Source organism: Crinia signifera, chromosome 6 (assembly GCF_055691185.1).
Source record: "Crinia signifera chromosome 6, ASM5569118v1, whole genome shotgun sequence".
NCBI classification, from domain to species: Eukaryota; Metazoa; Chordata; class Amphibia; order Anura; family Myobatrachidae; genus Crinia; species Crinia signifera.
The window spans coordinates 172,414,175-172,430,598 of NC_139222.1; the positions used below are offsets into that span (position 1 = coordinate 172,414,175).

At 44.3% G+C, this 16,424-nt stretch overlaps 1 protein-coding gene across 2 annotated transcripts in view; it reads right to left on the minus strand.

The window, feature by feature from the left end:
• Positions 1-1,234: 1,234 nt before the first annotated feature.
• GSG1L2 (GSG1 like 2) overlaps positions 1,235-16,424 on the minus strand; it is an 88,103-nt gene continuing 72,913 nt past the window's right edge. For both annotated transcript variants that reach the window (XM_083148147.1, XM_083148146.1), the window contains 2 exons: positions 9,837-9,948; positions 1,235-1,595 (listed from right to left, as the gene is read on the minus strand). In XM_083148147.1, coding sequence (XP_083004273.1) covers positions 1,304-1,595; positions 9,837-9,948 — 404 coding nt within the window. In that variant the 3' untranslated portion in view covers positions 1,235-1,303. The remainder of the gene's footprint in view (positions 1,596-9,836; positions 9,949-16,424) is intronic.

The window sequence follows — 16,424 nt, forward strand, 5'->3', positions numbered from 1 at the left end:
TAATATTAGATTCCACTCTTAAATTAGCGCAGTCTACCTTTCTTCCTATTTTAGTGGGGTAAAAAGCCTGTTTTTACCTAGTGGTAAATTAGTGCATGTAATAGATTATGAGTTTAAACATGTAGCTACCTCTTGAGCAGGACTGCCATCATAAATTGTGGGGCACTTGACTGACAAAATAGACAATGCCCTCCTGGGGTTCTTTTCAAGTCATCTACCCATTAAATACATATACCTTGCCATCTTCCTCTCACACATAGATATATATGCTGTAGCCCTGCCTCAATGCAATCAATTTCCTAATGTCAGTGTGCTAGTTGCCAGTTCAACTGTACCCGCTTGACAGGACGTAGCCTTTTGGGTTCACACCTGTGTCGCAGAACAGGATGCCACAGAACAGGATCTGACCAGTGTCTCAACTGTATTTCAAGTAGAACACATTTAAACTGTGCGAACACAAACATTCAAATGTACGTGTTGTACTTAAAATCTGGTTGTCTTGTCATCCTGCTCAAATGCAGCATGCTGTGGTTAGATCCGGTGGATGCGGCATCCCCACATATATGTACAGTAGGTGGCTGTATTGAAGAAAATGTGCAATGAGTTCCCGTTAAACGGGACCTGCGAAAATGCCACCTGTGGCCCTTGTCTGTTTTTGCCCTTTTTTTTTTTTAGTTCTTTGGCTTTTAATTTCTTCTAGAGCTGTATATTACTTTGCTATTTATATATCTTAGTGCACCTGCACCACTATGTAGTCATATTAGTCATTCTTTATAAAGGCCCCGCCCACTCATTAGTCATTCTTTATAAAGCCCCCCCCCCACATTCTTTATAAAGGGGCCCCCCACAAAAAAAAAACAGAACAAAACAAAAAAACACAATAACAAATATTCTACCATAGTAAACCTGCCTTACTAATACCCTTTTTCACATTGCCCAAATAACCAGGGTCGGACCCGGGTTAGTGGCATGTTGACCCGGGTCAAGGTGCGGTGGGAACACACCACATCAAATAACCCAGGTGGACCAACCTGGCATTATAAGAGTTATAAGGAGGGTTAAATCTGGGTATAATGGACTACCTAGGTTTACTCTGAGAGTGCCCGACCAGGAGGAAGACTTTGCTCACCACCCATACTCTTCCCCCAGATGCCAATATGGTCCTTTTGAAATACTGTAAGCTAGAAGAAACATGCAATACGAAATGATCAAGACAGTACAGCTGAGGCATGAAACAAGTCTTTTAAATGATTTTATTGAGAAAAAAATATATACTCACAAGAATATCCAAATATATTAAAAACTAGCAGTACTCATCACATTGTGTGTGTGAAAAGTGGTTTAAATTGCCAAATGTGGAAGGACTTTGCCCACTAACTGATAAATCCACACAGCCCTCTCTGTTGCCTTGTATGGTGTTAATATAAATATCCCACACAGGCTGGGAGCCATCTTGTTGTAGCGTTTTCTGTTTATTCTGTAAGTTTCTCTCCAGATTCCGCCGCCTCTGTTTGAATTCTAGAATAGTCTTTGTGTATCTGTTGATCGTGGTCACGGAGGCAGCCATGCAACATGTAAAAGATCCCCACGCCAAGCTGCATGAAAAACATAACACAATAAATTATAGTATATAGAAATGATTTCATTTGTTTCAATATTCAGGTAAGTAGGTCATTGTATATGGAGTATGTTTGAGGATACAGTGATAGCCAGTACCTGTTATTGTTTAGTTCTGCATATGGAAACCAATACACCAAGTTTATTAAATCCCATTTCATCAAACAGTGCAGTATTTGGATAACTCAGCTATACAGCACACATTGCTTCTCCTGCTTCCTGCATGCTATGAAGTAGCAAACCAAGGTAGTTAAGGAGAAAGCTTATGCCCCTTCTACACCACACAAATAAGCCGGGTCCAGCAACCCGACATGGGTAAAAAGGAAGGGTTTTACTGGGGTCAGACCCGCACCACTCCCTGAATGGTGTCTGCATCAAGCTTGGTTGATGTGAGCCGCAATTAGGGCAAATGCAGGGTCACTCCCGGGACGGACCCGTGTCCAAATCCAGGGTGCAACCCGGCATTTCTGATATGAAAGAGGTATTACAGTACTTTAGTACAGCACAGAGGTCTTCCGCATAGATAACCTTAATTTTTTGATAGGCAGACTTGGTGGCACCCCTCAGATTCCAGCACTCTAGACAGTTGTCTAAAGTGGAGTGGTAGAGCTGGCCCTGCAGAGGAGGCTTCTTAAGTAAATAGAAGCACACTGCAGGCTTTTCTGATCTGTTGCTATGCTGTGTACACACGGTGCGATTTGCACTATTGATTTTGTCTATATACTCAAAATCGCATAGCACTTAGGGCCTTATTTTGGTTCATTCTTTCTGACAAAATCCTTCTTAGATGGACAAAACCATGTGCACTGCAGGGGGGGCAGATGTAACATGTGCAGAGAGAATTAGATTTGGGTGAGTAATTTTGTTCCTGTGCAGGGAAAATACTGACTGCTTTATTTTTACACTGCAATATAGATCTCACTTTGAAGTAAAACCCCACCCAAATCTAATTCTCTCTGCACAAGTTACATCTGCCCCACCTGCAGTGCACATGGTTTTGCCCATCTAAGAAGGATTTTGTCAGAAAGAATGAACCAAAATAAGGCCCTGATGTACAGAACCCGATCCCAATTCGATCCCCATGCGCGGCCCTGTGCATCACTGTCTATTTCTACTATGACAATGTGGGATGGCCCCTATGCTCTGCCGTCCATAACTCTCTGCCAGACAATTTCGGCACCCTGCCGAGTTCCGGCGGGCGCCAATATCAAATAGATATTGGCGACCGCTGAATCGGCTGTGTGACCACAGCTTAAAGTTACTCATAATGGCCCCCAGAACTCTGCTGCAGAGGCCATTAACAGTGTATCGGAAGACAAAGACATTGGTCCAGCACACCTGATGAACAGGGCTATCACATATAAACATGGAATGAGGAGAGGTCCAATAGGCATGTGCGCATGTTAGTGCATGTGGTGTCATCATAGGAAATACCTCCTCTGGATGCCAGGACTCCATGCTCCATCTCTAGGTCTACTGGGTCAGAGGCTGAGGGGTGCCCTGCCTGTTTTATCTGTATCAACATTTCTGATGGCTGCAACCAGAATGCGATGTAGCCATAATGAATAATGATAGAAAATCTGCCTTTATAGGGCATTTAACAGAAAAGCCTTTATCTCTCCAAGCTGTGTCAAATGCTCTGCTAACCCCTTTACAGTTCACAATACTGCTACAACAGTCTATATAACATGTGGTTTATACTGTATGTACAGTACCTTACATGACCTACACTTCCAAAAAGTTGAGAGATGTGTTAAACAGTCCTTCTAGTATTTGGCAGTGTCAAGTACCCTTTTGTGCAACTTTTTTTATTAAAATGCATCTCTCACAAATGGATGTGGATAAAATGCACAAGCAGCTTATGCTAAATAAAATGACGTAACGTGCCTATATCAGGGACTGCTCTCTCCGGACAAGGGAAGTAGGTTCGGCAAAGTAGGGGGAAGAGCAGATAGAAGCCATGTGCATTTTGTATGCAGACACAGCCGCGTTCACACAAAGAATACAGGCATGCTGCATATAATTTTAGGGGTTTATTCTAGTTCATTCTTTCTGACAAAATCCTTCTTAGATGGACAAAACCATGTGCACTGCAGGGGGGGCAGATATAACATGTGCAGAGAGAATTAGATTTGGGTGAGTTATTTTGTTTCTGTGCAGGGAAAATACTGACTGCATGATTTTACACTGCAATATAGATCTCAATTTGAAGAAAAACCCCACCCAAATCTAATTCTCTCTGCACAAGTTACATCTGCCCCACCCGCAGTGCACATGGTTTTGTCCATCTAAGAAGGATTTTGTCAGAAAGAATGAACTAGAACAGGGGTGGCCAACCCGCGGCTCTCGAGCCGCATGCGGCTCTTTACTTACTAAGCTGAGGCTCCCGGCCACAAGCTACTCTGCCTGTGCGTAATCATCATGCTGGAGTGGAGAGATCTGCATAAATCCCTCCCACAACAGAGCGAGTCACTGCTAGGTGTGACTGAGAGATGGGTCTGGAGTCCAGCCAGCCGGGCAGCACTTGTGAAGAGAGAGGAGAGAGCTCTCTCGAGTTCCAGCCAATCATAGCTGGCCTTCCACCCCTGCTCCTCCTCCTCCCTTTCTCCCTTTACAGTCCGGCCAGCCTGCATTACTCGAGTCACATGTAACCTGAGCTGCAGGAAAAGCCCTCTCTAACATCACTTAAGCAACGTCTGTTTTCAGAGGTCAGTGTCCTGTTTGCGTGCACTGTGCAGTTTAGCCAGTGTCTCTGCACACCCTTTAGTAATGCATACAGGGTGATAGCAGCAGCACTGGGTCAAAGACAGGAGTCTGTCCAGTCAGTGGGCGGTATTCAATGTGAATACCTGCGAGGTGCAGCGAATCCTTTTTAGGATTCGCTGCACATTCGCCACGTTCCGGAGCCAGCGGGCTCCGGTATTCAACGTGTCAGGGGCTCGCTGCCCCTGACAGGCGAATATGAGCTCCTGCGGCGAATGCCGCAGGGAGCCTGAGGAGGGTGCCAGGCAGAGAGATGGAAGTCTCTCTGCCTGCCCCTGAACGTTTGTGGGGGGCAGGTGGGCTCCCCGGGTGCCAGGCAGCACAGGCTGCCCCCCGGGGGTGCCAGCAGGGTAGCGTATATTCACTATACCCAATCGTAACATCGGGTGCAGTGAATATATGAATATGTAATGAGCGGCTCGGCTCCGGCGCCCCCTGCTGGCTGCTGTGTAAAAAAAAAAAAAAAAAAAAAAATATATATTTCTTTTAAAATTAAATATATATTCATGTGCTTACAGCACATGAATAAAAGTAGCATGCCCCTCCTCAGAATAAAATTCCTGATTTTTAGACACCAAATGTAAAAAACAAAACACTTTATTTTAAAAGTTCACATTCCACTTCTCCATAAAAAGATAGCGATTGCTACTCGGTGAATCATGGCGATAAAAACCTTCAAATGTATTCGCCATGTGGTCATTGAATAGGGTGATTCACCGTTTTTGTCAAAAATTCGCCAAACAGCACAAATTCGCCATAAAAACATGGCGAATCAGGCTCATTGAATACCGCCCAGTGTCTGCAGATTGCCTGTGACATGAGATGTGCTGCAGACTTCAGTGTTCAGGGGTTTCTCACCAGTTCGAAATCACTGGTATTTCTGTATGTAGGAACTGCTAGCACTGCATTTTATTGGCATGTAATTGATCATGTAAATAGCCATTTACAGTTATAGAGTGGGCTACAAGAGCAGGATATTATAAAAAGGAAAAAAAATATTTATCAAAATAATCCAGTGTCTTTGGCGCCATTTTAACCACTTTCTTCTCCTCCACCTGCCCTCCTTTCCTTAGCCCCAGCAGAGGCCAATTAAGGCATGTATATCCACATATATGTATATTAACACACATATATATATATTTTTATTTTTTTTATATATATATTTTTTCTATCTTGATAGATAGTTAAAGATATATATTGGTCAGGGGAATGTCTTAAATGCGGCAGGGTCGCTGACATTAACTGTGTGACCCTGGCTCCTACTTGTTGTGCACCCTGCGTGAACACAAAAAAGGTGCATGGCCTTGATAGGCCACGCCCCCTTTTTTTAGCATGTATCGGCTCTTTGTCTTACCGTAACCTATTTTTTGGCTCACTGCCTCAGGTTGGTTGGCCACCCCTGAACTAGAATAACCCCCTTAGTGAGCATAGGCTGCTTGTGCGTCCAACACATTTTAATGGAAAAAGTTGTATGAAACGACACTTGGCACTCAAGCATTGGGTAATGTAACTTGTAGTGCACAGAGGATAGATGTATCTGGACACATCCTTATACTTTATTCTGTAGCAGTGAGTCATTTGTTGGAGTCACTTGAATGAGGGTTAATAAAAGAAAAGTGAAATGACCCCCAGCACTGATCAGGGATGTGTGCGCTATTGTCACTAGAAGGTGGATGCTCCAGAAAAATGCTGGGCCCCTAATCCAACTGGGGTTCTCTGGCAAGAAACATCAGGAAAGTTATGCTGATCGGTTATAGAGATGTGTAAAGTTAAATGACTTTCTAAATAGTGCTGTGCTCTGTACATTTTAACTTCTCTGCATAGCGGTTAGTAACTGTAGCATCTAAATCACTTCAAAAAGAGGTCGATAAAAGGCATAATGAGATTTTTCCATCTTCAAACAAATTTGACATGCCCTTAAAATGCAGCCCTTTTCTTAAGTGGATAAGTATCTGCCTATCGAATGATAACTCAATGATGTCCATACTGTGATTTGCATCAAGGGATTGTGGCAGCAATGACTCGTGAACAAAAAAGTAATAGCCTACAAACTGCAGGCATTGGTGGGTTCCGCGTGAGACTTGCTGTTCCTAGGCTATTACATTTACTACCATCAGTGGCGGGCTGGGCTGGGCTTTATTAATTACTGCCGTGGGCCACCTTAAATACTAAAAAGGGCTCTGGTGGTCCAGTGTATTTAGGATTGCCTAGCGGCAAAGCTTCCGCCCGGCCGCGCTGGGTGGAGGAGGAGGAGTGACAGTGTGTGTCATTCGCACTACCCTCGGCCACTCCGACTCCAGAAGTGCTGTGTGATGTGAGACTACGGCACTGGTGAAAAAGCTTCCGTCAGAGTCTCACACAGTCGCACCCCCCACGTGTGCCCTGGCCCCTGGGAGAGCAGCAAATGTCAGCCCCGCACCCCCCACAGTGTGCCCTGGCACAGACCCGGAAGTCCAGCACTGGCGCCGCATCGCAAGGGACAGCTCTTATCGCAAGAGCTGTCCCTTGCCTTAATAACCGCATATGTTAGAGCATATGTGGTTATTAATAATGCGATGGCCGGTGATAGAGGGCTGCGGATGTTAGAGCATCCCGCCCTTAATGCTTGCAGCTTTGCTTCTTAATTTTAATAATTTTACATGGCTGATTCTTGTTGGAAGTAAAGCAAAAATTAAAAAGCAACAGTGCACCTAGTCAAAACCATGCTGCACGTCAGGTGGGGCACATTGAGGGCTTGATTCTGGTTAACTTACAAAAGCAAATTCTCTCTCTAATGAACAAAACCATGTGCACTGCAAGTGGGGCTGATGTAACATGTGCAGAGAGAGTTAAGGTGCCGATACATGCTCTGATCCTGGCGGTGCGATGTGTACTTTGAGGTGCGCGCTCCCGCGGCATCTCATCGCACAGTACAAAGAGTATGTGCTGCACATACTTTTTCTACTTGCTTTTCATAACATCGCATTGCATACACAAGGCATGCACAAGGCATGCAATGCAATGCAATGGATGCTATTTTAGCCCAGAACGCACGCCGGGATCGGAGCGTGTATGGGCACCTTTACATTTGCGTGGGGTTTGTACTTTAAAATAAAGAGAGCGTGATGCCTATGGTCCTGCTCGGAGGGGAAGTCAGCCATAGAATCGATATCGACAGCTTTCAATGAACGGATTCAAATTTTAGGAGAGGAGAGGTGGCCCCTTGGGAGCAGGAGCCCGGTGGCAGATGACTCCATTGCCTCCCAGAGTTATGCCTCTGCCAAAAATTAAAAGATTTAAGAGCTTGACTCTGGTAACTGACACCATCTTCATATTGCCTTAGTCCTCCCAGGTGTGAAGCGGGATCCATTTATATAGCATTGTGTCCTCTGGCTCTTGGAGTGTGCATATGTGACTGACACAGGACAAAACACAGGACAAAACCCTAGTGTAAACTTATGTCTCATCTCAACTATTATCAACAAGTTAACAGATTTTAGGCTTTACCATAGGGGTAATGATAATAGCCTGAATCTCGTACCTAAATTACTGTGAATAGCAGGACTGGCTCGAGGGCTATTCTAGTAGAGATGATAAAATGGGGCAAAGCAGCATGTTGCAAAGGGCCCAGACTTATCAGTACTGGTGGGCCTGTCAGCTCAGCACCTGCCACCAGCAGCAACGCCAGTTGAGTGTTTTCCCAGCTGTCATCACTCTGGGACCACAACATATACTGTGTATGTGTGAGCACCCTCCTCCCTGTTTATTGCCTGCTCCTAACATGCACCATACGGGGTAAGCAGACATATTTATACTGCTTACTCACTGCTGGGTTTTCAAATTGGATATTGGGATAATAATTAGAATCGGGAGTGCACATACCTACACATCCATAAATGGGGGCGATGTGAGCCAGGTTTTGTACCTTGCTGCCAAATCAATCTCCCACCAAGGTTCGTTCATTCATGTGAGGACACAGAATTTAGAATACAAACACAGTGAGACATTAGAATTCACTGATGTTGCTGACAAGACGTGGGGGTTGGGCGGAACCTATTCTCACAGGCATGTGCAAACTGGACGCTTTACAACATATTCAGTAGGAAGCCTTATACAACCCTGCAGCTGTTACAGGGCCACATACAGCAAATGTGATTAAATGTAACATTGCAATTGTGACTTGCAATCAATTAAACTTGCAATGTTGGAGACAGGTAAACATGGCTATAAGTGAAAGATACAATAGGAAAGCAGACGTATATGCAGTCATCAATGGGCAGACATGTCTGGTTCTTACTTTGGGAGTCGATCCTAATAGCCGCCATTATTTCGCAGGTAAGAAACATTGCTAGCAGTCGCACTTTATGTCGGATGGAATCATACCCTTCAACTGTACCTTTTTGTCAGGCACTGACCAAAAAGGACTTTGTACTGGGTTTCTGGGTCTCCAACAGTCCATTGAAAGTAGAGGAAAGGTGATGTGGCCATGCCCTTTTCAGAATTTATTCCGATTTATGCCCTTCAGATGTTGGAGGGTATACAGAATTTGCAGATAAGTGCTCGCTGCCCCATATGCAGGGCCAGCGCCACCACTAGGCAGCTCTAGGCATTTGCCTAGGACGCCGGCACCTGGAGGGCGGCAGTTCGCCCCTCACCCCCAGATAGCTGTGGAAAAAACTTGCTGGAGCGGTCAAAGGTGTCCGTGCGGCAGTGGTTCCTGCGGGCAGGGGTGTCCGTGCGGCAGTGGTACCTGCGGCGCCGTCATGTGTATAAAGCTGGCCGCGGCCGGCGGGGTCCCTGCAGTGAATAGAAAATAACTAGCGCTATGCGCGCGGTGGCGCAGGAAGCGCTAGTTATTTTCTATTCACTGCAGGGACCCCGCCGGCCGCAGCCAGCTTTATACACATGACGGCGCCGCAGGTACCACTGCCGCACGGACACCCCTGACAGCAGGTACCACTGCCGCACGGACACCCCTGACCGCTCCTGCACTGCAGGGACACCCCTGGCAGGGATGCCGCCCGCCCACCCCCCGGCACCGGGGCGCCCCGACCCCGACTTGCCTGGGGCGCTCCGGTGCCTTGCACCGGCCCTGCCCATATGGTAGTGAACAATTTTTCAGCGAATGTCATCCAGCAAATGGGTAAGCTTGGGTGCTGTTGCCTGCATTTAACGCAGCTGGAGTGGCACCTCTGACCCTTAGCATTTAGTAGGGACCAGCCCAGCAGCAAAATTTCCCACTGTCCTCGCGGCTCCGCCCCTGCTTTGTACACATGTTCAGTGCACACAGATAAACAAATGTTGCATATCAAATTGATCAGTGCAAGCTAGAAAAGTAGTTTTGTTGCTTCAATTTTTCTTTATTTAGGCAAATAGAGTAAGATGCATATTTTGAGCAAGAAAGGTAGCAGCACACAGAGAGGCTATTTGTGGCAACGGAAGCCAAAGTGTAACACATAGAAGCATTACTGCCTTACCAGTAAGACCAGCCATAGTCCCAATTCTGAGGTCTCCAGTCCTCAGGGCCGAGATTGACCGTCATCTGAAACACAGTAGTATACATCATGTGCGCCACCATCCCGAGCAATCCTGTAAAAATATATAAACCATACAGCTAATTGACACATACAGTTATTAATTAGCAACATTATTATATTTACCATTCAAAGGCATGTTTGGAAGAACAAAATGAAACCACATAAGTGCATTAAGAAATAACGATGACTTGTAATGTCATTAACACTGTCACCACTAGATGGCGGCAACGATCTCCAAAACCTCCGTTAGCAAAGATAACCTTAACCGGAGTTGAGCTTTTTTCATACTACAGTAAGTTTGTTTGAAAGAAAGCTACTGTATACATGTTTTAATTACATTTTTTTCTACTTCCCTAAACTCAGAAAATGTTGCAGTAACCTTTACAACACGTATTATACTTAAATGTAAAAAAAAGGTCACCAGCTCAGAGATTTGCGGGAGGGGAGGCATACTGTACAATGTCAGAAAGTATAATACAATAGTAAAATGGACGGAAGTTACACAGTAAAATAACATAACATAACAATTAACAACAATAAAAAGAAGGGACCCGCGCTTCCTATTGGGGTTATATGGGGTATTTCCAATACAATCGATTTACAGTAACTTTGAGAAATCGATTGTATTGGAAATCTGCACCATGAAATCCTTTCTGTTTTATTTTTGAGGTGTGAATTCTGAAAGAGGACTTCAAAGGAAAATAATTGTAATATAGAACTAACCTCCAATAAGATTGATATACCCCAAAAGGAAGCACGGGTTCCTTCTTTTTATTGTTGTTTATTGTATTTGTAGGAGGTGATACTACCAGGTACCCTGCTGCATCCTAGTGGGAGCGCAGTCTTTTACAACCCTTTTTTCTATAGTGTAATATAACAATTGTCCATCAATTGAGATGGAGTCAACCTAGCTGGTAATAGTGGGGCACCTGAACTGGGTGTCTGCCTGAGACAGACTCAGCAGAGAGCTGAAGAGAGACAGGATGCTGGAGAATAGACACAATCAGAATGGAGATACAATCAGAGGTGGAACTACCATTTATGCAGCAAGTGCATTACACCAGGGCCCCTGACGACTAAAGGTCCCATTGTTGCCCAAACCAGCAATGAGTTATTGTGAACTTGGATGGGGGTGGAGGAGGGGGGCCTAAATCATATCTTTGCAACTGTTGCCACAACACACATGGTACACCACTAGATACAATGGTCCATTTATATAACAATAATTGCAGGGGCTAGCTGTAAATATTGAGTATCCCGCATATGTATGATGGAGGGATACCTGCTGATATCCCTTGCATTCCCAATATATATATATATATATATATATATATATATATATATTGGAAAAGAGGGTGGTACAAGCGCTGAGTGGATTCTCCTGATCGAGGAAAGTTCTATCCTCTTGATCACACGATGTGTAATTCTCCCCCTATGGTACACCAATCTTCTCTTTCTTCTAAGAGTGCCAGCTCCTTCTCCTATTGGTTCCTGTTCCAGGGAACCTCTATGCGAAAATCTAGGAAAGAGGTGAGACGGGCGCCTTCTGGTGTAGTAGGTTTAGGTTTGATGTGGATCCCTTCACCTTTAGTGAGTGATCACCCCAGTGGTGTGTACGTGTACCGTTATTAGTGGATTCCAACCACTTTTTTATGAGCGTGTTATCAGGAGTATAGCATCCAGGACTCGGGTATCTCTTATCCCCACGGATTATTCCTCTCAGAACATCATAGTGGAACAAACAAAAAAGGAATAGAATAGTGTAATATTGCTAACACAGTTTTATTCTCGCAACAAAGACTTTTAAAATGCTCGTACAGTGTATAAAAACATAAAGGCTTATCTGATGTAATGGTGAGGTCAGTCAAACGTCATCACACTTTCAGAGTCTTCCTCAACGCGTTTCATCCCCCGCCAATAGGCTTGGACTTCATCAGGAGTGCACTCCTGATGAAGTGCAAGCCTATTGACGGGGGATGAAACGCGTTGAGGAAGACTCTGAAAGTGTGATGACGTTTGACTGACCTCACCATTACATCAGATAAGCCTTTATGTTTTTATACACTGTACGAGCATTTTAAAAGTCTTTGTTGCGAGAATAAAACTGTGTTAGCAATATTACACTATTCTATTCCTTTTTTGTTTGTTCCACTATGATGTTCTGAGAGGAATAATCCGTGGGGATAAGAGATACCCGAGTCCTGGATGCTATACTCCTGATAACACGCTCATAAAAAAGTGGTTGGAATCCACTAATAACGGTACACGTACACACCACTGGGGTGATCACTCACTAAAGGTGAAGGGATCCACATCAAACCTAAACCTACTACACCAGAAGGCGCCCGTCTCACCTCTTTCCTATATATATATATATACACATTTTGGGAATACAAAGCATACCTGACGTTGGCCCCCACAGCTACCACAATCTTCTGATTGTGGTCATCTGTTGTAGCCTATGGCCTACGCTTTGGAGGGTTCCCCAGGAACATTCCACATGAACCGTTACTGTGATGCGCACACAACACATCACAGCAACGGGCACCGTGGATCCCGGGTGAAAACATTCACCTGATATGATTGAATTATGAAATACCATCCTAAGATCAAATATCACACCCAGATTACATTGCAAATGTATTCATTGATAAATGGCCTCCATGGAGAGATAGCAAGCCATAGAGAGCCACTAATACCCCTTTTACACTTGCAAGCCTGGTTACAACTGGGATTTTGTACCTGGTTGCGATCCGGTTTGCAAGCGCTTTCACATTAGCGGCATAAAGCCAGATGAACGACGTCAGTGGGAGGTGGGTCTGGGTCAGTGCTGGGAGATGAGCGCATCTTTCAGTGGTCACTTTTACACTGCAGTGAACGGGACCCGGGTCGAATCAACCCAGGATACCCATTTCCACTGCCCCTGCTCCTGGCAACGTCCTGGCTCCAACCCTGCCTGGATTGGAGTCTCGGGTCAGTCAACCTCGGATTGCACGATTCCACTAGCAATAATCCCGGGTCGATGGGTATAAGCAGTCCAGCTACACATTATAAAGGGTTCAAGCAGTGAGTGCCCTGACATTGGCTAGGTGATTTAATATTTTTTCTATTTGCCTTGTGCTGAAAATGAAATCTATGGATACTTTAAGTCAGCATTATTAGGCTATTTGCCAAATTGACTAAATTAACAGATTTGAGACCCAATAATTATAATTTGATATCCTCACTATTTGTGGCTAGAAGAAATGATACAATACCTGGATGTACTATTAATTGCCAACAGGGAGAGGGAATGTGAAAGTAGTCTATCCCTCCGATGTGTAAGTGAAATTTCTGCAAAATCAATCATTTCACTTCTCCTGTAGTGAATGTATCCCACTGACTGACAAGGAAAAACTCAATAGATCTGGGGCTTAGTACTAAATCTGACCGCTTTGCAGCCCACATAGAATACTATTGGGGTGCAACTGCTGTCACGAATGTAGGGACCAGAGCAGATATTGAGACATTTACTGTGGATCAAACGCAGGATTTTCAGAAGGGGGTTTCCAGAGGGGCGGAGCAAAGCACGGAGGTGGACACTTAGGTGACCCAGTATATGCCGGGTCAGTTAAAGTATTATAGATAGACCAAATGTATATAAATAATAATTATATATATATATATATATATATATATATATATGCTCACAGTTCCCAATACATGGGATAAACCAGCACCAGTCCAATATGCAAAAAAAATCAATACAGATCATGGAGTGCACCTTGTGTGCATGAAGTGACATAAGTTTTATGGCCTATGCATGAAATGTATTCCAGGAGCTCTCGGCAACAGGGGATGGGGTGTTTTGTTTTTCTGAAGGTCGGATTGGCTGCTGTATATCAGGCTGTTATTGGTTAGGATTTGTTATGGGTGGGGATTAAGGTTAGGATCATGGGAGATTCTAGAATATTCTGCCTCTTTGATTTCAAACGTTGCCCGCCCTCCCGCCCTAAGTGGAAGGTAGTAAGTCAGTTTTAGTTGTATTTGTCGTCTTTTAGTGAGAGGCCGGTCTCAGAACGGTGGCTAGGTTATTTTGTACATTAACACCTTTTGGGATTCATTTCCCTTGAGGGGCAACTCCTTTGGAGAAAGTGACTTTGGCATGGCAACAGTTTTTCCTTCAGGGGCATCACCGATCCAGGTGGGCCCCTGATGTCACTTTAGTTGAGTTGTGACCTGATGGGGAATATTTAGATCGTTCAGGCAGGTGGCCTGAATTTTATTTTTGAATAATTTTAAATTGTATTTTAAGGACAGGGATGTGGCAGGAGGCCAGTTCTTGTCCTTTGGGCAGCCGGTCCAAGAAATCTTTATTTAAAGCTGTTTTGACCTCGCCACCATAGATAGTTAAATTTAAATATCATAGTTAGATCAAATAGGCCGCCCTCTTTCAGAAAAATAAAAAGACGACCCCATTCACCACATTTCAGTTGTCCGAGTCGTTATTTTAGATAAGATGATTTGAGTGGTGCATGAATGCAGTGGGTCATGAAAGACTTAATATTTATTGTCTATAGACAGCCAGAAAGACCAATCATGGTCATGTCAGAATCAACACCCAACAGGCATAAACATTTATACTTAGCATTCCAGCATATTAGTAGTATAAGGCAGCGTCTCCTCGACGGCCGTTTCGGTGCCTAAGCACCTTTTTCAAGAGGGGTGACCAACCTGTCTGAACACACCATGCTGTATAAATAGGCCCCTAAAGGGTCATCTCATCTGGTACAATCAGTGCCGTTTTCCCGCCCCAGGAGCTCCATCAGCCCACCGCATCCCGCCGTGCCCACGGCGCCGCCACGCCGGAAATCGCAGCAAGGCGGAACCAATGTGCCGGCCAGTCTGCAGGGGGACAGCCGGAGAGTTCCCAGGTGCCGGAAACACGTCACCGCAACGAGCGTTACTATAGCAACAATGATACACTCTAGGTCTCATTCACGTCCAACGTATGAACTCAATATACATATGTAGAAAATACACATTACACTCGTTAATTACACTGAAAAACAAACAATACATTAGTGAAGCGTCAAGGACACTTATCTATAGAAATAACATACAAGAAAAATAACAAAAAAAGTATGCAAAAAAATACAGAACAATACAATTGAATGACGGGGCATCAGCTCTAGTGCCTATAAATTATTGCATATAGACCAATATAATAACAACACTCCTGGTACGACCACAAAGATAAATAAATCTGTACTAGAGAATCTGAAATCACAAGAAATGAGTCAGGCAAAATTCCTCATTTAGTCCTTTTGGCCGCATAGAGTTCAGTTCATAAATCCAAAAACTCTCTTTTTTGAGTAATAATTTATGCCTATCGCCTCCTCTCCTCAATGGAGGCACATGTTCAATGGGCATAAAAGCAAAGTCATTTATAGAGTGTCCACACTGTACAAAGTGCCTGGCTACTGGTGGTGTATTGGTGTCCATCTTGATAAACGCTTTTTTAATGGACGATCTGTGTGCCCCTATTCTCTCTTTTAACATGCGCAGGGTTTTGCCCACATATATCTTTGTGGTCGTACCAGGAGTATTGTTATTATATTGGTCTATATGCAATAATTTATAGGCACTAGAGCTGATGCTCCGTCATTCAATCGTATTGTTCTGTATTTTTTTGCATACTTTTTTTGTTATTTTTCTTGTATGTTATTTCTATAGATAAGTGTCCTTGACGCTTCACTAATGTATTGTTTGTTTTTCAGTGTAATTAACGAGTGTAATGTGTATTTTCTACATATGTATATTGAGTTCATACGTTGGATGTGAATGAGACCTAGAGTGTATCATTGTTGCTATAGTAACGCTCGTTGCGGTGATGTGTTTCCGGCATCTGGGAACTCTCCGGCTGTCCCCCTGCAGACTGGCCGGCACATTGGTTCCGTCTTGCTGCGATTTCCAGCGTGGCGGCGCCGTGGGCATGGCGGGAAGCGGTGGGCTGATGGAGCTCCTGGGGTGGGAAAATGGCACTGATTGTACCAGGTGAGATGACCCTTTAGGGGCCTATTTATACAGCATGGTGTGTTCAGACAGGTTGGTCACCCCTCTTGAAAAAGGTGCTTAGGCACCGAAACTGCCGTCAAGGAGACGCTGCCTTATACTACTAAAATGCTGGAATGCTAAGTATAAATGTTTATGCCTGTTGGGTGTTGATTATGATATGACCATGATTGGTCTTTCTGGCTGTCTATGGACAATAAATATGTATTGATTTTTTTTGCATATTGGACTGGTGCTGGTTTATCCCATGTATTGGGAACTGTGAGCATATTTATTTGGACCTGGCACGGTCATCTCTACATAAGTGAAGCTGCTGCGATATCCTACACTATATATATATATATATATATACATAACAGCAGTGAAGACCCCTGGGCATAGCAATGTATTGGGGCCCCTACCTATCCTCCAGCGGTAGGGGTGGGGGGTGCTATGAGCGGAAGCTTTGATGTCCCGCGGGTGGTAGGGGGTATT